This window comes from Heptranchias perlo, chromosome 21 (assembly GCF_035084215.1).
Source record: "Heptranchias perlo isolate sHepPer1 chromosome 21, sHepPer1.hap1, whole genome shotgun sequence".
In the NCBI taxonomy this organism is placed as follows: Eukaryota; Metazoa; Chordata; class Chondrichthyes; order Hexanchiformes; family Hexanchidae; genus Heptranchias; species Heptranchias perlo.
The window spans coordinates 50,035,410-50,063,201 of record NC_090345.1 but is presented as its reverse complement, the minus strand read 5'-3'; the positions used below and the strand labels follow the sequence as shown (position 1 = coordinate 50,063,201).

The window sequence follows — 27,792 nt, the reverse complement described above, 5'->3', positions numbered from 1 at the left end:
TCTCTTGTTGGAGATGGTCATTGCATGGCACTTATCTGGCGCGAATGTTACTTGCCACTTATCAGCCCAAGCCTGGATGTTGTCCAGGTCTTGCTGCATGCGGGCTCGGACTGCTTCATTATCTGAGGGGTTGCGAATGGAACCCCTCAGATAATGAAGCGTATGTGATGTTAATATTCGGATCAGTGGTCTTTGGTGTTTGTATTGGGAGTGAAGATTATGTGGTGTTTGTATTGGGAGTGAAGATTATGTGGTGTTTGTATCGGGAGTGAATATTATGAGGTGTTTATATTAGGGTCCCGAGTGTGGTGTTTGTATTCGGTTCAGGAGTATCTGGTGTTTGTGTTGGGGTCAGGAGTATGGTGTTTATATTAAAGTCAGGAATGTGTGCTGTTTATATTCGGGTCAGGAGCATGTGGAGTTTGTATTAGTGTAAGGAATATGTAGTGTTTATATTGGGGTCAGGAGTATGGTGTTTACGTGTTCCAGATCCTAGTATAAACACCATACTCCTGATCCTAATGTAAATACTACATGCTCCTGATCCTAATACAAACACCATATATTATTGACCCTAATACAAACACCACATACTCCTGACCCTAATACAAACACAATATTCCTGACCCTAATACAAACACTACATGCTCCAGATCCTAACATAATGTTTGTATTAGGGTCAGGAGTATGTGGTGTTTGTATTAGGGTCAGGAGTATGTGGTGTTTATATTAGGGTCAGGAGTATGTGGTGTTTGTGTTAGGGTCAGGATTATGTGGTGTTTGTATTGGGGTCAGGAGTATGTGGTGTTTGTATTGGGGTCAGGAGTATGTGGTGTTTGCATTAGGGTCAGGAGTATGTGGTGTTTTTATTCGGGTCAGGAGTATGTGGTGTTTGTGTTCGGGTCAGGAGTATGTGGTGTTTGTGTTAGGGTCAGGATTATGTGGTGTTTGTATTGGGGTCAGGAGTATGTGGTGTTTGTATTAGTGTCAGGATTATGTGGTGTTTGTGTTAGGGTCAGGAGTATGTGGTGTTTTTATTCGGGTCAGGAGTATGTGGTGTTTGTATTGGGGTCAGGAGTATGTGGTGTTTGTATTCGGGTCAGGATTATGTGGTGTTTGTATTGGGGTCAGGAGTATGTGGTGTTTGTACTAGGGTCAGGAGTATGTGGTGTTTGTACTAGGGTCAGGAGTATGTGGTGTTTGTACTAGGGTCAGGAGTATGTGGTGTTTGTACTAGGGTCAGGAGTATGTGGTGTTTGTACTAGGGTCAGGAGTATGTGGTGTTTGCATTAGGGTCAGGAGTATGTGGTGTTTGTATTAGTGTCAGGATTATGTGGTGTTTGTGTTAGGGTCAGGAGTATGTGGTGTTTTTATTCGGGTCAGGAGTATGTGGTGTTTGTGTTCGGGTCAGGAGTATGTGGTGTTTGTATTAGTGTCAGGATTATGTGGTGTTTGTGTTAGGGTCAGGAGTATGTGGTGTTTTTATTCGGGTCAGGAGTATGTGGTGTTTGTGTTCGGGTCAGGAGTATGTGGTGTTTGTATTGGGGTCAGGAGTATGTGGTGTTTGTATTAGTGTCAGGATTATGTGGTGTTTGTGTTAGGGTCAGGAGTATGTGGTGTTTTTATTCGGGTCAGGAGTATGTGGTGTTTTTATTCGGGTCAGGAGTATGTGGTGTTTTTATTCGGGTCAGGAGTATGTGGTGTTTGTGTTCGGGTCAGGATTATGTGGTGTTTGTATTGGGGTCAGGAGTATGTGGTGTTTGTATTGGGGTCAGGAGTATGTGGTGTTTGTGTTAGGGTCAGGAGTATGTGGTGTTTTTATTCGGGTCAGGAGTATGTGGTGTTTGTGTTCGGGTCAGGAGTATGTGGTGTTTTTATTCGGGTCAGGAGTATGTGGTGTTTGCATTGGGGTCAGGAGTATGTGGTGTTGTATTCGGGTCAGGAGTATGTGGTGTTTGTGTTCGGGTCAGGAGTATGTGGTGTTTGTGTTCGGGTCAGGAGTATGCGGTGTTTGTATTGGGGTCAGGATTATGTGGTGTTTGTATTGGGGTCAGGATTATGTGGTGTTTGTGTTCGGGTCAGGAGTATGTGGTGTTTTTATTCGGGTCAGGAGTATGTGGTGTTTGCATTGGGGTCAGGAGTATGTGGTGTTGTATTCGGGTCAGGAGTATGTGGTGTTTGTGTTCGGGTCAGGAGTATGTGGTGTTTGTGTTCGGGTCAGGAGTATGCGGTGTTTGTATTGGGGTCAGGATTATGTGGTGTTTGTATTGGGGTCAGGATTATGTGGTGTTTGTATTGGGGTCAGGAGTATGTGGTGTTTGTGTTCGGGTCAGGAGTATGTGGTGTTTGCATTAGGGTCAGGAGTATGTGGTGTTTGTGTTCGGGTCAGGAGTATGTGGTGTTTGTGTTCGGGTCAGGAGTATGTGGTGTTTGTATTGGGGTCAGGAGTATGTGGTGTTTGTGTTCGGGTCAGGAGTATGTGGTGTTTGTGTTCGGGTCAGGAGTATGTGGTGTTTGTATTGGGGTCAGGAGTATGTGGTGTTTGTGTTCGGGTCAGGAGTATGTGGTGTTTGCATTAGGGTCAGGAGTATGTGGTGTTTGTATTAGGGTCAGGAGTATGTGGTGTTTGTATTAGGGTCAGGAGTATGTGGTGTTTGTATTAGGGTCAGGAGTATGTGGTGTTTGTATTAGGGTCAGGAGTATGTGGTGTTTGTGTTCGGGTCAGGAGTATGTGGTGTTTGTATTAGGGTCAGGAGTATGTGGTGTTTGTGTTCGGGTCAGGAGTATGTGGTGTTTGTGTTCGGGTCAGGAGTATGTGGTGTTTGTATTAGGATCAGGGAAAGTGGTGTTTGCATTAGGGTCAGGAGTATGTTCTGTTTGTATTGGGGTCAGGAGTATGTGGTGTTTGTATTAGGGTCAGGAGTATTGGTGCTTTATGCCTCTATTAATCAAGTGCAGGAACCCATATACATTTTTAAACAGCCTTCTCAACTTGTCCTGCCACCTTCAAAGATTTGTGTGCGTACACCCCCATGTTTCTCTGTTTCTGAAATTCCTAAAATTGTACCATTTCATTTATATTGTCTCTCCTCATTTTTCCTACCAAAATGTATCACTTCGCACTTCTCCGCCTCAAATTTCATTTACCATGTGTCCGCCTATTTCGCCAATCTGTCAATGTCCTCCTAGAGCCTGTTACTATCCTCCACATTGTTTGCTACATTTCAGAGTTTTGTGTCATTTGCAAACTTTGAAATTGTACCTTGTATACCCAAGTCCAGGTCATTAATAAATATCAAAAAGAGCAGTGGTCCTAATACCGACCCCTGGGGCACACCACTGTATACGTCCCTCCAGTCTGAAAAACAACCGTTCACCACTACTCTCTGCTTTCTGTCCCTTAGCCAATTTTGTATCCATGCTGCCACTATCCTTTTAATTTTGCGAACGGGTCTATTATGTGGTACTTTATCAAATGCCTTTTGAAAGTCCATATACACATCAACCGCATTACCCTCATGAACTCTCTCAGTTACTTCATCAAAGAGCTCAATCAAGTTAGTCAAGCACAATTTCCCTTTAACAAACCCGTGCTGACTTTCATTTATTAGCCCATTCTTTTCCAAGTGCCAATTAATTTTGTCCCAGATTATTGCCTCTAAAAGTTTTCCCCCACGACATCAGGCTGACTGGCCTGCAATTTTCGGGGTTACCCTTCTCCCCTTATTTGAACAGGGTGTAACATTTGTAATCCTCCAGTCCTCTGACACCGTTCCCATATCTAAGGAGGATTGGAAGATTGTGGCCAGAGCCTCTGCAATTTCCATCCTAGGTTACTAGGATGCGATGCATCCGGACCGGGTGACTTTTCTACATTGAATACTGCCAATCTTTTAAGTACCTCCTCTCTATCTTTTTTTTATCCTATCCAGTATTGTTGCTACCTGCTCCTTTACTGTGGCATTGGCAGCATCCTCTTCTCTAGTGAAAATCGATGCAAAGTATTCATTTAGTACCTCATCCATACCCTCTGCCTCCACAAGAAGATCTTTTTTTGTCCCACACTTCCTTTGACCACCATTTTACTGTTTATACCTTTATAAAAGACTTTTGGGTTCCCTTTTAATCTCGTCTCATAATCTCTCAGTTGCTTTTTTAGATCTCCTCTGTACTTTCTGTATTCAGCCTGATTCTTTAATGTATTAAGAATGTTATTTTTGTCATAAGCCTCCTTTTTGTGTTTCACTTGAAGCTCTATATCTTTAATCATAGAATCATAGAAAGTTACGGCACAGAAGCAGGCCATTCGGCCGATCGTGTCCATGCCTTCTGAAAAAGAGCTATCCAGCTTAATCCCGCTTTCCAGCACTTGGTCTGTAGCCCTGTAGGTTTCGGCACTTCAGGTGCACATCCAAGAACTTTTAAAATGAGTTGAGGGTTTCTGCCTCTATCACCCTTTCAGGCAGTGAGTTCCAGACCCCAACCATCCTCTGGGTGAAAACATTTCTCCTCAGCTCCCCTCTAATCCTTCTACCAATTACTTCAAATCTATGCCCCCTGGTCACTGACCCCTCTAAGGGAAATAGGTCCTCCCTATCCACTCTATCTAGCCCCATCATAATTTTGTACACCTCAATTAAATCTCCCCTCAGCCTCCTTTTGTTCCAAAGAAAACACCCCCAGCCTATCCAATCTTTTCTCATAGCTAAAATTCTCCAGCCCTGCCAACATCCTTGTAAATCTCCTCTGTACCCTCTCAAGTACAGTCACATCTTTCCTGTAATGTGGTGATCAGAACTGTATGCAGTACTCAAGCTGTGGCCTAACCAATGTTTTATACAGTTCTAGCATAAGCTCCGCTCTTATGTTCTAAGACTCGGCTAATAAAGGAAAGTATCCTGTATGGCTTCTTAACCACCTTATCTACCTGTCCTGCTACCTTCTGGGATCTCTGGACATGCACTCCAAGGTCCCTCTGTTCCTCTACACCTCTCAGTACCCTCCCATTTATTGTGTATTCCCTTGCCTTGTTTGCCATCCCCAAATGCATTACCTCACTCTTCTCTGGATTGAATTCCATTTGCCACTTTTCTGCCCACCTGACCAGTCCATTGATATCTTCCTGCAATCTACAGCTTTCCTCCTCACTATCAACCACGCAGCCAATTTTTGTATCATCTGCAAACATCTTGATCAAGCTCCCCACATTCAAGTCTGAATCATTAATATATACCACAAAAAACAAGGGACCTAGTACTGAGCCTTGCGGAACCCCACTGGAAACGACCTTCCAGTCGCAAAAACACCTGTCAACCATTACCCTTTGCTTCCTGCCACTGAGCCAGATTTGGATCCAACTTTCCCTTGAACCCCATGGGCTTTTACTTTTTTGACCAGTCTGCCATGTGGGACCTTGTCATAAGCCTTGCTAAAATCCATGTACACCACATCAAACACGTTACCCTCATTGACCCTCCTTGTTAACTGCTCAAAAAATTCAATCAAGTTAGCCAGACATCAATTTCCCTAAACAAATCCATGCTGACTGTCCTTGATTAACCCGTGCCTTTCTAAATGGCAATTTATGCTGTCCCTCAGAATTGATTCCAATAATTTGCCGAGGTTAGACTGACTGGTCTATAATTACTCGGTCTATCTCTTTCTCCCTTTTTAAACAACAGTACAACATTAGCAGTCCTCCACTCCTCCGGCACCATGCCTCTAACCAGGGAGGATCGGAAAATGATGGTCAGAGCCTCCGCTATTTCCTCCCATTGCTCTCTTGACAGTCTGGGATACATTTCATCTGGGCCTGCCGATTTATCTTCTTTCAAAGATGCTAAAACCCTTAATACTTCCTCTCTCACTATGTTTATCCCATCCAATATTTCACACTCCTTCTCCTCCTTAACTACAATCTCTGCATCATCCCTCTCTTTTGTGAAGACAGACGTAAAGTATTCATTAAGAATCATACCCACATCTTCCGCCTCCACACAAAGGTTACCTTTTTGGTCTCTAATAGGCCCTATTCTTTCCTTAGTTATCCTTTTGCTCTTTATGTATTTATAAAACATTTTTGGGTTTTCCTTAATTTTACTTGCCAGTATTTTTTCATGCCCTCTTTGCTTTCCTAATTTCCTTTTTAATTTCACCCCTTTACTTCCTATACTCTTCTAGGCTTTCTGCAGTATTGAATTCTTGGTGTCTGACATAAGTTTCCCTTTTTTGCCTTATCTTACCCTGTATACTCCTTGTCATGCAGGGGGCTCTGGATTTGGCAGTCCCACCCTTTTTCTTTGTGGGAACATGTTTACTCTGAACCCCTTGAATGCCTCCCACTGCTCTGACACTGATCATCCAGGGAGCTCTAGCTTTGGATGCCTTTCCTTTTCCACCTTGTGGGAATGTGTCTACTCCAGACCCGAACCTTCTCCTCCTTGAAGGCCTCCAATTGTTCAGTTATAGTTTCACCTCCCAATTTTTGATTCCAATCCACCTGGACAAGATCCCTTTTTAACTCACTGAAGTAGGCCCTCCTCCAGTTAAGTATTTTTATGCTTGATTGTTCCTTGTCATTTTCCATAACTATTCTAAACTTGATGATATAATGCTCACTGTTCCCCAAATGCTCCCCCACTGAAACATGCTCCACTAGCCCCATTCCATTCCATTCCATTCCCCAGAACTAGTTCCAGCACTGCTTCCTTCCTCATTGGGCTGGAAACACATTGATCAACAAAATTTTCTTGTTCACATTTCAGGAATTCCTCCCCCTCTGTCCTTCACACTGTTATTATCCCAGTCTATAATGGGATAATTGAAGTCCCCTATTATCGCTACTCTAGTTCTTGCATCTTTCTGTAATTTGCCTGCAAATTTACTCCTCTATCTTCTTCCCACTATTTGGTGACCGAATGTATACACCCAGTAGCCTAATAGCTCCTCTATTGTTCCTTAATTCGAACCAAATAGATTCTGCCTTTGACCCTCTACGACACCATCCTTTTCCAGTGCTATAATAGTTTCTTTGATCAATACTGCCACCTCACCCCCTTTCTTTCCTTCCCTATCTTTCCTGATACATTGTAGCCAGGAATATTAAGTCTCCAATCCTCCCCTTCTTTGAGTCAGGTCTCTGTTATTGCCACTATAACATAATCCCATGTGGCGACTTGTGCCTGCAGATCACTAGCCTTATTTACCACACTACGTGCATTTACGCACATGCATTCCAAACTCATCTTAGACTGCCTTGCATTTGCCCCCTGTCTGATCCCTCCTATTTCTGAACTATTCTTTACTCTTGTGCTGTTTGTCTCTCCCAGTCCTCTGTGCACCTTGTTTCTCCTCTCTAAAGTTTCATCCTGGTGCCCATCCCCTGCCAGATTGTTCATACCCTCCCCCACAGCTCCAGTTAACCTCCACATTGCTGAGGGTGACATTAGGAAAGCAATTAGCTCTTTGTAAAAGTTGATAGTGTGTTTTCTTTTTATTTCAGACGGATGTTGCCAATACGATGTGTGGCTATAAAACTCTTGATCAACACGTATGTATTTTTTTAAATGTATTTTGTTTCATTTTCCCCTCCATTTCCTGCCAGTTTTTTCCTTTCCCTTCCTTCTCTCCTAAAAGTGTTGTGCTGAATACATGTCAAAGCAGCCACTCTTCACGTGTGATGCTCGTTTTGGGTTCCTTCAGGGCCACTCAGCTCCAGACCTCATTACAGCCTTGGTCACAACATGGACCAAGAGAGCTGAATTCCAGAAATGAGGTGAGAGTGACTACCCTTGACATCAAAGCAGCATTTGACCGAGTGTGGCACCAAGGATCTCTAATTAAACTGTAGTCAGTGAGGATCAGGGTAAAACCCTCCAGTAGTTGGAGTTATACCTGACGCAAAGTAATATGGTTGTGGTTTTTGCAGGCACTGTGGGAGCACCTTCACCACACGGACTGCAGCGGTTCAAGAAGATGGCTCACCACCCATTCTCAAGGGAAATGGGATGGGCAATAGATGCTGGCCTTGCAAGCAACACCCACATACCGAGAATGAATTATAAAAGGCTTGACTGAGTATCGGCAGGCTATTCAACTCCAAGCACAATGGGGCCTAAATTCAACATCTGTTATACAGGCGTAGAACGGGCGCAATGGTGACAAATCTAGCAGAGCGACGGTCCGCACCTGATTTGTGCAGACATTCAAGCTGCTGCCAAATGAAATTAGTTACAATTCCTATTTGCGGCCTGGCCACGAGTCCCGTGCGCGGCCTGGCCACGAGTCCCGTGCGCGGCCTGGCCACGAGTCCCGTGCGCGGCCTGGCCACGAGTCCCGTGCGCGGCCTGGCCACGAGTCCCGTGCGCGGCCTGGCCACGAGTCCCGTGCGCGGCCTGGCCACGAGTCCCGTGCGCGGCCTGGCCACGAGTCCCGTGCGCGGCCTGGCCACGAGTCCCGTGCGCGGCCTGGCCACGAGTCCCGTGCGCGGCCTGGCCACGAGTCCCGTGCGCGGCCTGGCCACGAGTCCCGTGCGCGGCCTGGCCACGAGTCCCGTGCGCGGCCTGGCCACGAGTCCCGTGCGCGGCCTGGCCACGAGTCCCGTGCGCGGCCTGGCCACGAGTCCCGTGCGCGGCCTGGCCACGAGTCCCGTGCGCGGCCTGGCCACGAGTCCCGTGCGCGGCCTGGCCACGAGTCCCGTGCGCGGCCTGGCCACGAGTCCCGTGCGCGGCCTGGCCACGAGTCCCGTGCGCGGCCTGGCCACGAGTCCCGTGCGCGGCCTGGCCACGAGTCCCGTGCGCGGCCTGGCCACGAGTCCCGTGCGCGGCCTGGCCACGAGTCCCGTGCGCGGCCTGGCCACGAGTCCTATATGGAGACGTCACTAAAACAAATCTGAACACTTGTCTCGTTGCTGGAGAATATTCTTGTCAGAAAGAGATAATTCTGGACCTTTTCTGATATGTGTATATGGTGATAATACTACTATCAAGCTTTTAAGAAAAAGGTGTCTCTTGAATGATCTATTTTACATTTTATCCACAGCGTTTCAGTCTCCTTTATGTCATCTATGTTGGTGGGTGCACAGATGCGGTGCTGAATTGGTTCTTGGGACACTATGCGGCCATGGCTGGGCTTCTGTTGGGTATGATAGTACCACAGGTAACCTTTGCTTTACTACACACTTACTTCATGATCAAAGCGTATAGAGAATCGTTAAGGTTTTCCCAAATGTTGTTGGTATAGACTTGACATGGTATTTATTCCACCCCTTCCACCTCCACACTCACAGCCTTAATCCACGCGTGACTGAGCCGGGAACTGGAGGGACCCACTGTGATTTTCTCTTGATCGCTGATCAAAGGTGGCAAGCTTCTGTTCAGTGTCAGGGACAGTTGACGTGGGACGGGGAACAAATAACTCAAAGTGTAGGCAGGATAGCACAAGTGTTTGCCCCCTGCTAAGATTCAGCAAAAAGGAAGAAGCTCATTAGAAACCAACACTGAAACAAAAGGGAGGAATCTTACGACACCAGGTTATAGTCCAACAGTTTTATTTGAAAATCACAAGCTTTCGGAGGCTTTCTCCTTCATCAGGTGAGTGTGAAGGAGAAAGCCTCCGAAAGCTCGTGATTTTCAAATAAAACTGTTGGACTATAACCTGGTGTTGTAAGATTCCTTACATTTGTCCACCCCAGTCCATCACCGGCATCTCCACATCATCGAAACAAAAGGGAAATGAGCAGGTTAAGTACAAAAGAAATCCTGATGGGAAAGCCATTCACTTGCTATTGTTGCATTGTGGACAGCTGAGTTCAGAGTTAAAGACATCCGAGTAAGATTCCTTATTAATGCCCTCGAGTGCAGTGTCTGTCATATCTTTGGATAGGTTCCTGTGATCTACAGACAGAGGGGTGACATACGATGACTTTTACACTAGTGCAGTTTATACAGTGATTTTAATATCCCGGGGAGGCAGGCACTGTGTGACAGAAGGATACTGCTGTGAGGAGAGGAAGTATTTTTGATTTTGAGTAGAAACAGGAGGAATCATAGAAGTTACAACATGTCCATGTCGCCCAGTTTATACCACTAAGCTAGTCCCAATTGCCTGCACTTGGCCCATATCCCTCTATACCCATCTTACCCATGTAACTGTCCAAATGCTTTTTAAAAGACAAAATTGTACCCGCCTCTACTACTGCCTCTGGCAGCTCGTTCCAGACACTCACCACCCTTTGAGTGAAAAAATTGCCCCTCTGGACCCTTTTGTATCTCTCCCCTCTCACCTTAAATCTATGTCCCCTCGTTATAGACTCCCCTACCTTTGGGAAAATATTTTGACTATCTACCTTATCTATGCCCCTCATTATTTTATAGACTTCTATAAGATCACCCCTTAACCTCCTACTCTCCAGGGAAAAAAGTCCCAGTCTATCTAACCTCTCCCTATAAGTCAAACCATCAAGTCCCGGTAGCATCCTAGTAAATCTTTTCTGCACTCTTTCTAGTTTAATAATATCCTTTCTATAATAGGGTGACCAGAACTGTTCACAGTAATCCAAGTGTGGCCTTACTAATGTCTTGTACAACTTCATCAAGACATCCCAACTCCTGTATTCAATGTTCTGACCAATGAAACCAAGGATGCCGAATGCCTTCTTCACCACCCCATCCACCTGTGACTCCACTTTCAAGGAGCTATGAACCTGTACTCCTAGATCTCTTTGTTCTATAACTCTCCCCAACACCCTACCATTAACGGAGTAGGTCCTGGCCCGATTCGATCTACCAAAATGCATCACCTCACATTTATCTAAATTAAACTCCATCTGCCATTCATCGGCCCACTGGCCCAATTCATCAAGATCCCGTTGCAATCCTAGATTACCTTCTTCACTGTCCACAATGCCACCAATCTTGGTGTCATCTGCAAACTTACTAACCATGCCTCCTAAATTCTCATCCAAATCATTAATATAAAGAACAAATAACAGCGGACCCAGCACCGATCCCTGAGGCACACCGCTGGACACAGGCCTCCAGTTTGAAAAACAACCCTCGACAACCACCCTCTGTCTTCTGTCGTCAAGCCAATTTTGTATCCAATTGGCTACCTCACCTTGGATCCCGTGAGATTTAACCTTATGTAACAACCTACCATGCGGTACCTTGTCAAAGGCTTTGCTAAAGTCCATGTAGACCACGTCTACTGCACAGCCCTCATCTTTCTTCTGGGTTACCCCTTCAAAAAACTCAATCAAATTTGTGAGACATGATTTTCCTCTCACAAAACCATGCTGACTGTTCCTAATCAGTCCCTGCCTCTCCAAATGCCCGTAGATCCTGTCTCTCAGAATACCCTCTAACAACTTACCCACTACAGATGTCAGGCTCACCGGTCTGTAGTTCCCAGGCTTTTCCCTGCCGCCCTTCTTAAACAAAGGCACAACATTTGCTACCCTCCAATCTTCAGGCACCTCACCTGTAGCGGTGGATGATTCAAATATCTCTGCTAGGGGACCCGCAATTTCCTCCCTAACCTCCCATAACGTCCTGGGATACATTTCATCAGGTCCCAGAGATTTATCTACCTTGATGCGCGTTAAGACTTCCAGCACCTCCCTCTCTGTAATATGTGCATTCCTCAAGACATCACTATTTATTTCCCCAAGTTCCCTAACATCCATGCCTTTCTCAACCGTAAATACCGATGTGAAATATTCATTCAGGATCTCACCCATCTCTTGTGGTTCCGCACATAGATGACCTTGTTGATCCTTAAGAGGCCCTACTCTCTCCCTAGTTACTCTTTTGCCCTTTATGTATTTGTAGAAGCTCTTTGGATTCTCCTTTGCCTTATCTGCCAAAGCAATCTCATGTCCCCTTTTTGCCCACCTGATGGAGAAAGATGCATTGATCAGTAACACTTGCTCACTAGAATTGCCACTTGGCTTAGCAGTGCAGCATGAACACTCAGGTTCTCCTTCGATTTGAATTGACTGCATTAGTTCTGCTTCACAAGAGCAGGAATATATAGGGCAGACTAAGTGTTGAATTATATTTCTAACAATTTGTTTGGATAATAACCCAAACAAGACTATCCCAGGAGGAGCATATTCAGTAATAAAAGCATCACAAGTACATATTAAAACATTTTTATTGCACACTTTTGAAAACTCTTGAGACTAAAGAAGCAATTAAATCTGAGCCTCCAGCAGGAAACCTCTTTATCACTCTGCAGTAATTGAAGGAAATTAGACGAGTGCAGATTTCCAACTTACAGTAACTACAACAGTGTGACTGTCATTGTAAGGGTCTGTGCTGGCGATTGTCCTGTACTTTACAGAGCAAAATTGCAAAGCTCTGCTGCTGGTGTGGAGCCTCACGAGAGATGGTGGCAGGGCATAGAACCTGGCTATACGCCTGCTGCTCAGCCTCCCTTTATGCCTTCGTATGTCTGCTGTAAAATTAAAAGAGAGTTGCTGATCTCAGCTGTGCTGTAAGGAGGAGGCCCCAGGTGGAGGCAGAGCTTAGTCCCATTCCCCAGCCCTTTCCACTTCAGCCCATCATGCCTGTTCCTTCTCTCTAAAAAAGCTATCCTCTCAGTCCCATTTCCCATTCCCCTACCCTTTCATCATTCGGCCCACCATGGCTGTGCCCTTTCTCTGAAAGTGCTATCTTCTTAGTCCTATTCCCCTGCCCTTTCCCCATTCAGCCCATCATACCAGTGCTCTCTCTCTGAACGAGAAATCCCCTTAGTCTTATTTCCCTGCCCGTTCCCCTTGGGCCCACCGTGCCTGTGCCCTCTCTCTGAGAGAGCTATCCTTTTAGTCCCATTCCCATGCCCTTTCCCCATGTGCCCTCTCTCTGAAAGAGCTATCCTCTCAGTCCCATTCCCCTGCCCTTTCCCCATCAGGCCCATTGTGCCTGTGCCTTCTCTCTGAAAGAGCTATCTTCTCAGTCCCATTCCCCTGCCCTTTCCCCATTCGGCCCATCGTGCCTGTGCCCTCTTTCTGAACGAGAAATCCCCTTAGTCCCATTCCCACGCCCTTTCCCCATTCGGCCCATCATGTCTGTGCCCTCTCTCTGGACGAGAAAATCCCCTTAGTCCCATTCCCACGCCCTTTCCCCATTTGGCCCATCATGTCTGTGCCCTCTCTGGACGAGAAAATCCCCTTAGTCCCATTCCCACGCCCTTTCCCCATTCGGCCCACCGTGCCTGTGTTCTGTCTCTGTGGAAGCTATCCCTTCTGTCCTTTTAAATTTTCCTTTTTCAAATAGTTATCCACTTGCTCTTTAAAAGCTGACCAGGTTTCTATTTTATGAATCAACCTCCAATGGGCCTCTGGCAGAATGGAGATGCAGATCACTGTATAAATGCGAGTGCACAGCACACACAAACAGCTCTGGTATCATCCTCCCAACACCTGGAACAACAGTGCTGCAAGTTAAAAGTGCCTTCAGAAAGAATACTTTAGGTTCCAGAATATTGTTCCTCTTGAGTATTGATTGCTGGAGCTATTCATGGGTATTTGCTAATTGAAGGCTGTGTGGCAGTCTGAGGTACCTTATAGCAGAGAAACTAATTCCATTCAATGGACTTCATTGAATAATAAAAATGTACATTTATGTGGAGAGTGATGGGAAATGGCATTTTTGTAGAATTCTCATTTGTACATAAAATGGATTGATGCATAAAACCATACAGTGACAAACAATTTTCACCATCTCCATACTTCAGATCTGTCCTTCTAATGTACAAATGATCTGACATCAAGGAGAAAATAAGACACTCTGCACAAAGTTACCTGTTGTTGCGTTGACCCTGAGGAGGGGCAGTTACATTGATGGCCAGGGCCACTGCTTTATGGTTATTGAATAAGGTAGAACTGCTGATTGGCAAGTTCCCAGGGGAAAGCTTAAAGCACTCTTGCTATATTCTCATGAGCATTATTTTTACACAAGCAGTAAACCCACTTAAAACAAATGGGTCAATGCCTGCGTACAAACAGCATACACAGGAGTGCTGTCTGATCGTGTTAAGTGTTCATGCATGAGTTACGTCAATTTGAAGTTCTACCCAAATAAGCTCATTGTTGTTATTAATGGAATTCTGAGATTTTTATGCCATATTAGAGATGAAATTGCATAATTCTATCCATGTTTCGGTGAAAATGATAAATCAGTGGCCTTGCTAATAGTCCATTCACACTTCGTTGCTAACTGCTGGAAGTGCAGAGCAGATCTGTGATATGGTGTCGGAGGCAGTGGCAAACTCCAGAGTTGTGGCTGTGCTTGGAGCTGGCAGGAAGTGGACTGAAGGTACCCCAAGGATCTGCTGTTCATGAGGTCGGTCGGGGCGGGGGGAGGGTTTCCAAACTATTGAGAGCCAGCTGATCCGGTGTAGAGGGATCTGGATAGATTGGGAAGTGTAGCCAAGAAATGGCAACTGAAATTCAGTGTTAACCAGCACAAAGTGATGAATCTAGGAAGGAAAGTAAACAGTTGTAACAGATTCGGAGGTGACACCAATTGGTAATTAATATTTCATTTATTAATAGTCAAATCAAACATGTAGAGGTATCAAATATTTAGACAAAAATCAAAATAGTTTTGCCCCATTTGATCTCTGGGCAGAGGTCGTAATTAAGTTGGTGACATGGTCGTTTTGAGTTTTCCCACAGTAAGGTTGTCTTCTGATAGTCAGGTGTTCTTCTGACTGCGGTGTCGTCTTCAGACAGCTAAGCGTTCTTTCCACAGCTGCTGGTCTTCGCTGATTCCTCTGCCCTGAGCTCAAAAGACGTTGAGTTTTTATCCCCCCCTCCCCTCAGGCAGGAAACTCCCACCATATATGGAACAATACTCACTAGACCCTTATAGATTAACAAAGTTCATTTTCAAAGAAACATGAGGGTCAGCATGTTTTATCATTACTCATTTAACCATGATACCCCTTTGCAGCGTGGTTTCTCAAAGAATTCAAGATGGTCTGTTTGCTCTAACGTTACTCATTTAACCACTAGATCCTTTTCCAGGTAACACTGTCTATCTTTCTTGTCAAGGTCCTAGTCTTGTTGTTATCTTTGGATTATTCCGCTTTTTGGGTCATTGTTCCTCTTTTATCATATAGCTGCTCTGTCTAGCAAGGAGGGTGTGACATGGGTCAGTCACTAGTCAAAAGTTAACTGTAAACAATTCAACAAAATAAGCCCCAGACTCAGCAAAAAGATGTCAATTTCTCCCTATTGCCAATATTCTTACACAGTGGCACTAGAAACTAAATGGGGTTATTCTACAGTGTACGGCACACAAAACGATTTGGGGGTAATGAGGCAAATAGGATCCTGGGTTGTAAATACAAATCACGGCCGGTGGGGGGGCGGGGGAAGATATCGACTTGCGCCAAAGCCACGCATGAGGTCAATGGAGCAACTGCTCCATGTGCCACACCGTGCTAGCCTGAAGCCTGAGCTACGTTGGGCTTTGGACCTTATCTGAATACTGCTGGCAAAAGGATGGGAAATGGGCCAGCTCTTGCAGAGCCGGTGGATAGCTCAATTACATAGAATGTACAGCACAGAAACAGGCCATTCAGCCTAACAGGTCTATGCCGGTGTTTATGCTCCACACAAGCCTTCCCCCTCCCTACTTCATCTAACCCTATCAACATACCCTTCTATTCCTTTCTCCCATATGTGTTTATCTAGTTTCCCCTTGAATGCATCTATGCTAGTCGCCTCAACTACTCCTTATGGTAGCGAGTTCCACATTCTTACCATTTTTTGGGTAAAGAAGTTTCTTCTGAATTCCCTAGTGGATTTATTAGTGACTATCTTATATTTATGGTCCTTCGTGCTTGTCTCCCCTGCAAGTGGAAACATCTTCTACCCTATCAAACCCTTTCATAATCTTAAAGACCTCTATCAGGTCAACCCTCAGTTTTCTCTTTTCTAGAGAAAAGACCCCCAGCCAATTCAATCTTTCCTGATAGATATAACCTCTCAGTTCTGGTATCATCCTTGTAAATCTTTTTTGCACCCTCGCCAATGCTTCTATACTCTTTTTATAATATGGAGACCAGAACTGTTCACAGTACTCCAAGTGTGGTCTAACCAAGGTTCTATACAAATTTAACATAACTTCCCTGCTTTTCAATTCTATCCCTGTAGAAATAAACCCTAGTGCTTTGTTTGGTGTCGTTCGCAAATTTTGAAATTGTACTTCCGATTCCCGAGTCTAAATCATTTATGTAAATGGTGAACAACAGTGGTCCCAGCACCAATCCCTGTGGAACACCACTTCCCACCTTTTGCTAGTCTGAGTAACTACCTTTAACCCCTACCCTCTGTTTTCTGTTTTGTAGCCAGCTTGCTATCCATTCTGCTACCTGTCTCCTGACTCCACATGCTCTGACCTTAGTCATGAGTCTACTATGCTGTACCTTGTCGAAGGCCTTTTGAAAATTAAAATATATTACATCTACATTACCCTTGTCCACTCTTTCTGTTACTTCTTGAACTAATTCAATAAGGTTAGTCAAGCATGACTTTCCCTTCTGAAATCCATGCTGACTATTCTTTATTATAATTTTGTTTTCTAGATGTTTTTCTATTACATCTTTGAGTAAAGATTCCATTATCTTTCCTACCAACTGGTCTGTAGTTCCCTGGACTTGTCCTATCTCCCTTTTTAAATGTAGGAATAACATTAGTGTCCACCAGTCCTCTGGGAAGTGTTCCCAGACCTTTAAGGACCATTTGTTAAGCCACCCAAGACGTGGTCCAACGAGGTGAAGCATGCACTGCACTAGCTCCACCCATTTATACCTGAATTTCACATTCGGGATCCTACAACTAGCATAGGATCCTAATTTGCATATTTAAGGAGCCTAAACGCCCGTTTCAGGCGGGCGCCCTGGACAACTAAACTAAAAAATCACTTGAGCCAATATGACATTCAACGCATGTCCGATTTATATCGGACGCAACACATCGTGACACGAAATTCAGAGTCCTAACACTCATTTTACAGGTGGCCATAAATTCAATTTCTGCCCCAGGGTGTGATACTGAGCCTATACCGAGCATTGGTTCATCTCCATCTTGGGTACTGAGTATATTTCTAGTCGCCATGTTACAGGAAGGACATCATGGCACTGGGAAAGAGACGGCAAAGGACCAATCTTTCACTATTTATCCTCTCAAAATCTTTTTTCATTTTGAAAACCTGTATTATATCCCTCCTTAACTTTCTCTGTTCAGTGAAATAGTCCTGATTATAGCCTTTCTTTATAATTAGAGCCTTTCCTTTTTGACACTATACCAACAAATTTTCACTGAGCTCATTCCTTGTCTCTATTACCCTTCCGATAATGTGGTGCTCAGAGCTACATGCAGTAGTGTAACTGCTTACTTCTTTTCAATGCCCCTACATAACAAACCCAGAATCCCATTTGCCTTTTTATGGCATTTTCTACCTGTATCCCCAGATCTCTCCCCCTCCGCTATGGTGAGGCATACTGTCCCGGGTAAACCTGCTTTCGCTGCTGTTTGTTTCGAAATATAGACTTCCCATTTCTTTGCATTGAGCTGCGACGCCCACATCCCATGAATGAATAAAAAAACATCTTGACATCACTCCTCAACGTTTGCCAATCCCCTAATCCGTGTCCTCCTGCAATCTGAACTATCCTTCTTCACCATTTATCCAGTCCCTAATCTGTGTCCTCGTACAATCTTCACCATTTTTTTTTATATTCATTCATAGAATGTGGGCGTCGCTGGCGAGGCCGGCATTTATTGCCCATCCCTAATTGCCCTTGAGAAGGTGGTGGTGAGCCGCCTTCTTGAACCGCTGCAGTCCGTGTGGTGACGGTTCTCCCACAGTGCTGTTAGGAAGGGAGTTCCAGGATTTTGACCCAGCGACGATGAAGCAACGGCGATATATTTCCAAGTCAGGATGGTGTGTGACTTGGAGGGGAACGTGCAGGTGGTGTTGTTCCCATGTGCCTACTGCTCTTGTCCTTCTAGGTGGTAGAGGTCACGGGTTTGGGAGGTGCTGTTGAAGAAGCCTTGGCGAGTTGCTGCAGTGGATGGTACACACTGCAGCCACGGTGCACCGGTGGTGAAGGGAGTGAATGTTTAGGGTGGTGGATGGGGTTCCAATCAAGCGGGCTGCTTTGTCCTGGATGATGTTGAGCTTCTTGAGTGTTGTTGGAGCTGCACTCATCCAGGAAAGTGGAGAGTATTCCATCACACTCCTGACTTGTGTCTTGTAGATGGTGGAAAGGCTTTGGGGAGTCAGGAGATGAGTCACTCGCCGCAGAATACCCAGCCTCTGACCTGCTCTCGTAGCCACAGTATTTATATGGCTGGTCCAGTTAAGTTTCTGGTCAATGGTGACCCCCAGGATGTTGATGGTGGGAGATTCGGCGATGGTAATGCCGTTGAATGTCAAGGGGAGGTGGTTAGACTCTCTCTTGTTGGAGATGGTCATTGCCTGGCACTTGTCTGGCGCGAATGTTACTTGCCACTTATGAGCCCAAGCCTGGATGTTGTCCAGGTCTTGCTGCATGCGGGCTCGGACTGCTTCATTATTTGAGGGGTTGCGAATGGAACTGACACTGTGCAATCATCAGCGAACATCCCCATTTCTGACCTTATGATGGAGGGAAGGTCATTGATGAAGCAGCTGAAGATGGTTGGGCCTAGTACACTGCCCTGAGGAACTCCTGCAGCAATGCCCTGTGGCTGAGATGATTGGCCTCCAACAACCACTACCATCTTCCTTTGTGCTAGGTATGACTCCAGCCACTGGAGAGTTTTCCCCCTGATTCCCATTGACTTCAATTTTACTAGGGCTCCTTGGTGCCACACTCGGTCAAATGCTGCCTTGATGTCAAGGGCAGTCACTCTCACCTCACCTCTGGAATTCAGCTCTTTTGTCATGTTTGGACCAAGGCTGTAATGAGGTATCCAGCCCCTAATCTGTGTCCTCTTACAATCTCAGATATTTCTCCTCATCATTTGCCCAGTCCCTAATCTGTGTCCTCCTGTAATCTCTGAAATTCCTTCTCACTATTTGCCAATCCCCTAATCTGTGTACTCCTACAGTCCCACTCCACCCCCCTCAGGTTCTCCTACAGTCCCACTCCACCCCCCTCAGGTTCTCCTACAGTCCCACTCCACCCCCCTCAGGTTCTCCTACAGTCCCACTCCACCCCCCTCAGGTTCTCCTACAGTCCCACTCCACCCCCCTCAGGTACTCCTACAGTCCCACTCCACCCCCTCAGGTACTCCTGCAGTCCCACTCCATACCCCTCAGGTACTCCTACAGTCCCACTCCATATCCCTCAGGTCTTCCTACAGTCCCATTCCATATCCCTCAGGTCCTCCTACAGTCCCACTCCATACCCCTCAGGTACTCCTACAGTCCCACTCCATATCCCTCAGGTCCTCCTACAGTCCCACTCCATATCCCTCAGGTCCTCCTACAGTCCCACTCCATATCCCTCAGGTCCTCCTACAGTCCCATTCCATATCCCTCAGGTCCTCCTACTGTCCCACTCCATACCCCTCAGGTAGTCCTACTGTCCCACTCCATATCCCTCAGGTCCTCCTACAGTCCCACTCCATATCCCTCAGGTCCTCCTACAGTCCCACTCCACCCCCGTCAGGTACTCCTACAGTCCCACTCCACCCCCCTCAGGTACTCCGACAGTCCCACTCCACCCCTCTTAGATACTCCTGCAGTCCCACTCCCCCTCCCTCAGGTACTCCGACAGTCCCACTCCATACCCCTCAGGTACTCCTACAGTCCCACTCCATATCCCTCAGGTCCTCCTACAGTCCCACTCCATATCCCTCAGGTCCTCCTACAGTCCCACTCCATATCCCTCAGGTCCTCCTACAGTCCCACTCCATACCCCTCAGGTACTCCTGCAATCCCACTCCATACCCCTCAGGTACTCCTGCTGTCCCACTCCATACCCCTCAGGTACTCCTGCTGTCCCACTCCATACCCCTCAGGTACTCCTACAGTCCCACTCCATACCCCTCAGGTACTCCTACAGTCCCACTCCATACCCCTCAGGTACTCCTGCAGTCCTACTCCCCCTCCCTCAGGTACTCCTACAGTCCCACTCCATACCCCTCAGATACTCCTACAGTCCCACTCCATACCCCTCAGGTACTCCTACAGTCCCACTCCATACCCCTCAGGTACTCCTGCAGTCCTACTCCCCCTCCCTCAGGTACTCCTACATTCCCACTCCATACCCCTCAGATACTCCTACAGTCCCACTCCCCCTCCCTCAGGTACTCCTACAGTCCCACTCCATACCCCTCAGGTACTCCTACAGTCCCACTCCATATCCCTCAGGTCCTCCTACAGTCCCACTCCATATCCCTCAGGTCCTCCTACAGTCCCACTCCATACCCCTCAGGTACTCCTGCTGTCCCACTCCATACCCCTCAGGTACTCCTGCTGTCCCACTCCATACCCCTCAGGTACTCCTGCTGTCCCACTCCATACCCCTCAGGTACTCCTACAGTCCCACTCCATACCCCTCAGGTACTCCTGCTGTCCCACTCCATACCCCTCAGGTACTCCTACAGTCCCACTCCATACCCCTCAGGTACTCCTGCAGTCCTACTCCCCCTCCCTCAGGTACTCCTACAGTCCCACTCCATACCCCTCAGATACTCCTACAGTCCCACTCCATACCCCTCAGGTACTCCTACAGTCCCACTCCATACCCCTCAGGTACTCCTGCAGTCCTACTCCCCCTCCCTCAGGTACTCCTACAGTCCCACTCCATACCCCTCAGGTACTCCTACAGTCCCACTCCATACCCCTCAGGTACTCCTGCAGTCCTACTCCCCCTCCCTCAGGTACTCCTACAGTCCCACTCCACACTCCCCTTACGTGCTCTTTCATTCTCTCCCCAGACTAATGCCAATTCTCCCCTCTCTTCTCATACCTTTCTATATTTCCTTTCTTTCAGTTATCATTCAGTGCTTTTTTGAATGCTGTATTCGAATTAAAATCAATTATCACTTGTGACATAACTTTCCCCATTCCGAAAACTCTTTGTGAAAATGTACTGTCCAATTTCCTTTATGTATCGAGTGCTTAACTTCAGATCATGTCTTCAATTTACCCACCAATGGAAATAACCTGTCTATGTTGACTATGTCCTTTGTTTTTTTCACTTTGAACATGTTTTTCAAATGCCTCGTTGAGCTCTTCAGTTGAAGAGAAGTTTTCTTCATTCACTGATTTTAGTAAAATAGTCAGTGTGGGTCATTTGATCTTCACAATTGTATACTCACCCTGATGTTTTCACTCTTTGTACCTGCATACTGTTAACTGCTATTGAAAGCTGGAGAGGACACTCAGATTAACAGCAGCAGATGTGTTTTTAATTCAGATGGATTTCCTCACTTAGTTCATGAAAGATAATGCAGTTCATTCCATACAAGGAAATGATGCAGATGTAGAAATGTGATACTAACAAACCAGATTCCAGGCCAGGATTTTCTTGGAGCCAGCTGAAATATACTGGAATAAATTCATAATTTGTTTTTGTATCAAATGACAGAATCAGTGCTAGTGGAAATGATCTTTTAATAGATGATTTTGCTTTTGTTTTAATAGATGTTTTTTTTTATTCGTTCACGGGATGTGGGCGTCGCTGGCAAGGCCGGCATTTATTGCCCATCCCTAATTGCCCTCGAGAAGGTGGTGGTGAGCCGCCTTCTTGAACCGCTGCAGTCCGTGTGGTGACGGTTCTCCCACAGTGCTGTTAGGAAGGGAGTTCCAGGATTTTGACCCAGCGACAATGAAGGAACGGCGATATATTTCCAAGTCGGGATGGTGTGTGACTTGGAGGGGAACGTGCAGGTGGTGTTGTTCCCATGTGCCTGCTGCTCTTGTCCTAGGTGGTAGAGGTCGTGGGTTTGGGAGGTGCTGTCGAAGAAGCCTTGGCGAGTTGCTGCAGTGCATCCTGTGGATGGTGCACACTGCAGCCACAGTGCGCCGGTGGTGAAGGGAGTGAATGTTTAGGGTGGTGGAAGGGGTGCCAATCAAGCGGGCTGCTTTATCTTGGATGGTGTCGAGCTTCTTGAGTGTTGTTGGAGCTGCACTCATCCAGGCAAGTGGAGAGTATTCCATCACACTCCTGACTTGTGCCTTATAGATGGTGGAAAGGCTTTGGGGAGTCAGGAGGTGAGTCACTCGCCGCAGAATACCCAGCCTCTGACCTGCTCTCGTAGCCACGGTATTTATATGGCTGGTCCAGTTAAGTTTCTGGTCAATGGTGACCCCCAGGATGTTGATGGTGGGGGATTCGGCGATGGTAATGCCGTTGAATGTCAAGGGGAGGTGGTTAGACTCTCTCTTGTTGGAGATGGTCATTGCCTGGCACTTATCTGGCGCGAATGTTACTTGCCACTTATGAGCCCAAGCCTGGATGTTGTCCAGGTCTTGCTGCATGCAGGCTCGGACTGCTTCATTATCTGAGGGGTTGCGAATGGAATTGAACACTGTGCAGTCATCAGCGAACATCCCCATTTCTGACCTTATGATGGAGGGAAGGTCATTGATGAAGCAGCTGAAGATGGTTGAGCCTAGGACACTGCCCTGAGGAACTCCTGCAGCAATGTCCTGGGGCTGAGATGATTGGCCTCCAACAACCACTACCATCTTCCTTTGTGCTTGGTATGACTCCAGCCACTGGAGAGTTTTCCCCCTGATTCCCATTGACTTCAATTTTACTAGGGCTCCTTGGTGCCACACTCGGTCAAATGCTGCCTTGATGTCAAGGGCAGTCACTCTCACCTCACCTCTGGAATTCAGCTCTTTTGTCCATGTTTGGACCAAGGCTGTAATGAGGTCTGGAGCCGAGTGGTCCTGGCGGAACCCAAACTGAGCATCGGTGAGCAGGTTATTGGTGAGTAAGTGCCGCTTGATAGCACTGTCGACGACACCTTCCATCACTTTGCTGATGATTGAGAGTAGACTGATGGGGCGGTAATTGGCCGGATTGGATTTGTCCTGCTTTTTGTGGACAGGACATACCTGGGCAATTTTCCACATTGTCGGGTAGATGCCAGTGTTGTAGCTGTACTGGAACAGCTTGGCTAGAGGCGCAGCTAGTTCTGGAGCACAAGTCTTCAGCACTACAGCTGGGATGTTGTCGGGGCCCATTGCCTTTGCTGTATCCAGTGCACTCAACCGTTTCTTAATATCACGTGGAGTGAATCGAATTGGCCGAAGTCTGGCTCCTGTGATGGTGGGGATATCGGGAGAAATGATTAATTGAAATAAGCAGTGCAGTAAGCGAAAAACAGTCTCCCTTTTTTTGGTATTTAAAATGGTTTCCCTCATTTACCATGCTGAAGTAGGCGCTTGAAGAATTTAATGAAAGACAATGAGGGAGATTTTCAAGTCGGTCCCAAAACGGACGGTGAGATTAGCTGTGTGCCCGCAGCACATGCCCAAGGCCACAGTCAGAAGGCCTGAACCATTTTCATTTACACTTTACTGACAACCAGCTGGCATCAAATGGGCACCCGCTGTAGCTTGCCAGTTTGGGGCAGTGGAAAATGGTCCGGCTTCTGCACAGTGCCAACTAGCAGTGGGCCTGTGGAGGGCGGAGGGGAGGGTGAGAAGGACTGGCAGTGGGCCTGTGGAGGGCGGAGGGGAGGGTGAGAAGGACTGGCAGTGGGTCTGTTGGAGAGCGGAGGAGAGAGTGAGAAGGACTGGCAGTGGGTCTGTTGGAGGGTGGAGGGGAGAGTGAGAAGGACTGGCAGTGGGCCTGTTGGAGGGTGGAGGGGAGAGTGAGAAGGACTGGCAGTGGGTCTGTTGGAGGGCGGAGGGGAGAGTGAGAAGGACTGGCAGTGGGCCTGTTGGAGGGCGGAGGGGAGAGTGAGAAGGACTGGCAGTGGGCCTGTTGGAGGATGGAGGGGAGAGTGAGAAGGACTGGCAGTGGGCCTGTTGGAGGGTGGAGGGGAGAGTGAGAAGGACTGGCAGTGGGTCTGTTGGAGGGCGGAGGGGAGAGTGAGAAGGACTGGCAGTGGGCCTGTTGGAGGGCGGAGGGGAGAGTGAGAAGGACTGGCAGTGAGTCTGTTGGAGAGCGGAGGAGAGGGTGTGAAGGACTGGCAGTGGGTCTGTTGGAGAGCAATGGGGAGAGTGAGAAGGACTGGCAGTGGGTCTGTTGGAGGACGATGGGGAGAGTGAGAAGGACTGGCAGTGGGCCTGTTGGAGGACGATGGGGAGAGTGAGAAGGACTGGCAGTGGGCCTGTTGGAGGACGATGGGGAGAGTGAGAAGGACTGGCAGTGGGCCTGTTGGAGGACGATGGGGAGAGTGAGAAGGACTGGCAGTGGGCCTGTTGGAGGGCGGAGGGGAGAGTGAGAAGGACTGGCAGTGGGTCTGTTGGAGGGGGAAGGGGAGAGTGAGAAGGACTGGCAGTGGGTCTGTTGGAGGACGGAGGGGAGAGTGAGAAGGACTGGCAGTGGGTCTGTTGGAGGACGATGGGGAGAGTGAGAAGGACTGGCAGTGGGCCTGTTGGAGGACGATGGGGAGAGTGAGAAGGACTGGCAGTGGGCCTGTTGGAGGGCGGAGGGGAGAGTGAGAAGGACTGGCAGTGGGTCTGTTGGAGGGGGAAGGGGAGAGTGAGAAGGACTGGCAGTGGGTCTGTTGGAGGACGGAGGGGAGAGTGAGAAGGACTGGCAGTGGGTCTGTTGGAGGACGATGGGGAGAGTGAGAAGGACTGGCAGTGGGTCTGTTGGAGGACGATGGGGAGAGTGAGAAGGACTGGCAGTGGGTCTGTTGGAGGACGATGGGGAGAGTGAGAAGGACTGGCAGTGGGCCTGTTGGAGGACGATGGGGAGAGTGAGAAGGACTGGCAGTGGGCCTGTTGGAGGGCGGAGGGGAGAGTGAGAAGGACTGGCAGTGGGCCTGTTGGAGGGTGGAGGGGAGAGTGAGAAGGACTGGCAGTGGGTCTGTTGGAGGACGGAGGGGAGAGTGAGAAGGACTGGCAGTGGGCCTGTTGGAGGGTGGAGGGGAGAGTGAGAAGGACTGGCAGTGGGTCTGTTGGAGGACGATGGGGAGAGTGAGAAGGACTGGCAGTGGGTCTGTTGGAGGGGGAAGGGGAGAGTGAGAAGGACTGGCAGTGGGCCTGTTGGAGGGGGAAGGGGAGAGTGAGAAGGACTGGCAGTGGGCCTGTTGGAGGGGGAAGGGGAGAGTGAGAAGGACTGGCAGTGGGCCTGTTGGAGGGGGAAGGGGAGAGTGAGAAGGACTGGCAGTGGGCCTGTTGGAGGGGGAAGGGGAGAGTGAGAAGGACTGGCAGTGGGCCTGTTGGAGGGGGAAGGGGAGAGTGAGAAGGACTGGCAGTGGGCCTGTTGGAGGGGGAAGGGGAGAGTGAGAAGGACTGGCAGTGGGCCTGTTGGAGGGGGAAGGGGAGAGTGAGAAGGACTGGCAGTGGGCCTGTTGGAGGGGGAAGGGGAGAGTGAGAAGGACTGGCAGTGGGCCTGTTGGAGGGGGAAGGGGAACATGACTGCTTCTCCTTGCCCTATGAAAATCTTAAAAATAAAGCAAAAACTTTGCATGGTTTGAGCAGCCTGCAGCAGTCCTTTTAAGAACCACTCGTTAGACTGCCCAACGCCTACTAAAACTGGCCATGATGTGGAGATGCCGGTGATGGACTGGGGTGGACAAATGTAAGGAATCTTACAACACCAGGTTATAGTCCAACAATTTTATTTTAAAATCACAAGCTTTCGGAGATTATCCCCTTCATCACCTGACGAAGGGGATAATCTCCGAAAGCTTGTGATTTTAAAATAAAATTGTTGGACTATAACCTGGTGTTGTAAGATTCCTTACATTACTAAAACTGGGAGTAATATGCACTTTGCATGCTCCACCCATTTCTCCATAAACATTGCAATACCGGTCCTACAACTGGTGTAGGGCCCCAATTTGCACATTTAAACAGCCTCCCACCTGTTGGGTGCCCATTTAAAGGCCTGCCTGAAAATTGAATCAAATGGATAAATAGGTGACCAAGGTCCCCTCCAGATTCTGCCACTTTCCCAGTTTTCAGGACAGTTGGAAATGCCCCCAAGGTTTTAAATGTCCTGCTATATGAGGCCTCATTCAGCATTGACTGTTCAAGTGAGCTGCTACTTTTACACTTTAGACCTATGGTTTAGTTAGAATTTTTTATGATTTCATGTAATGTTAGACAAAGCAAATTTTCCATGTTACTGTGGGTGGTTTTGTATAAATGTGTCTTCGCTCCTCCCATCTATTACCAATTCTGTTGATCAGGTTTGTGAGTAAAACCACTCCAGCCCTGAACTCATCACTTTGTACTTTCTATCAAGAACATAAGAAATAGGAGCAGGAGTAGGCCATCCGACCCCTCAAGCCTGCTCTGCCATTCAACAAGATCATGGCTGATCTTCTACCTCAACACCATTTTCCTGCACTATCCCCATATCCCTTAATGCCTTTAATATCTAGAAATCTATCGATCTCTGTTTTGAATGTACTCAATGACTGAACCTCCACAGCCCTCTGGGGTAGAAAATTCCAAAGATTCATCACCCTCTGAGTGAAGAAATTTCTCCTCATCTCTGTCCTAAATGGCCTACCCCTTATGACTGTGACCCCTGGTTCTAGACTCCCCAGCCAGGGAAACATCCTCCTTGTCTACCCTGTCGAGCCCTGTAAGAATTTTGTATGTTTCAATGAGATCACACCTCATTCTTCTAAACTCTAGAGAATACAGGCCTAGTCTACTCAATCTCTCCTCATACGACAATCCCGCCATCCCAGGAATCAGTCTGGTGAACCTTCGTTGCACTCCCTCTATGGCGAGTATATCCTTTCTTAGGTAAGGAGAACAAAATTGTACACAATACTCCAGGTGCGGTCTCACCAAGGTCCTATATAATTGCACTAAGACATCCTTGCTCCTGTACTCAAATCCTCTTGTAATAAAGGCCAACATACTATTTGTCTTCCTAATTGCTTGCTGCACCTGCATGTTAGCTTTCAGTGACTCATGTACAAGGACACCCAGGTCCCTTTGAACATCAACATTTCCCAATATCTTACCATTTAAAAAATACTCTGCATTTCTGTTTTTCCTACCAAAGTGGATAACTTCACATTTTTCCACATTATATTCCATCTGCCATGTTCTTGCCCACTCACTTAGCCTGTCTATATCCCCTTGAAGCCTCTTTGCATCCTCCTTACAACTCACATTCCCACCCAGTTTTGTGTCATCAGCAAACTTGGAAATATTACATTTGGTTCCCTCATCCAAATCATTGATCTATATTGTGACTAGCTGGGGCCCAAGCACCGATCCCTGCAGTACCCCACTAGTCACAGTCTGCCAACATGAAAAAGACCCGTTTATTCCTAGGGGCTGATTTTTGGATGGCCAAACGGGTGGGTTGGAGGCGGGTGGGCTCCTCAAGTGGCAGAATCCCAGAGCGGGTTCGGAGCCCGGCTCCAACCCGCTGACTTCCAGGTTCCCCAGTGATGCGTTTGGGTGCGCGCGCAGCTCCCGAATGCAGGACTCCCTCCGGCAATTAAAGCTGGCAGATGCTGCTTTGGACAGTTAGTCAGGTAGTTAAAGTACTTTAGGGACCTCATTGACTGGAGATTTTGGCAGGGGTGCAATTTTGAAGGATCCTCAGCGTGTTTCCTGTGCTGTGGGAAACACTCCCTGTTGGAGCAGACGTGTTTCAGCCAGCAGCCAGTAGGAGATGCAA

The 27,792-nt window shown here is 47.4% G+C and overlaps 1 protein-coding gene across 2 annotated transcripts in view; it reads left to right on the top strand.

The window, feature by feature from the left end:
- Positions 1–27,792, top strand: part of tspan15 (tetraspanin 15) — a 255,113-nt gene that overhangs the window by 183,953 nt on the left and 43,368 nt on the right. For both annotated transcript variants that reach the window (XM_068002643.1, XM_068002642.1), the window contains 2 exons: positions 7,502–7,549; positions 9,040–9,156. In XM_068002643.1, the coding sequence (XP_067858744.1) occupies positions 7,502–7,549; positions 9,040–9,156 (165 nt within the window). The remainder of the gene's footprint in view (positions 1–7,501; positions 7,550–9,039; positions 9,157–27,792) is intronic.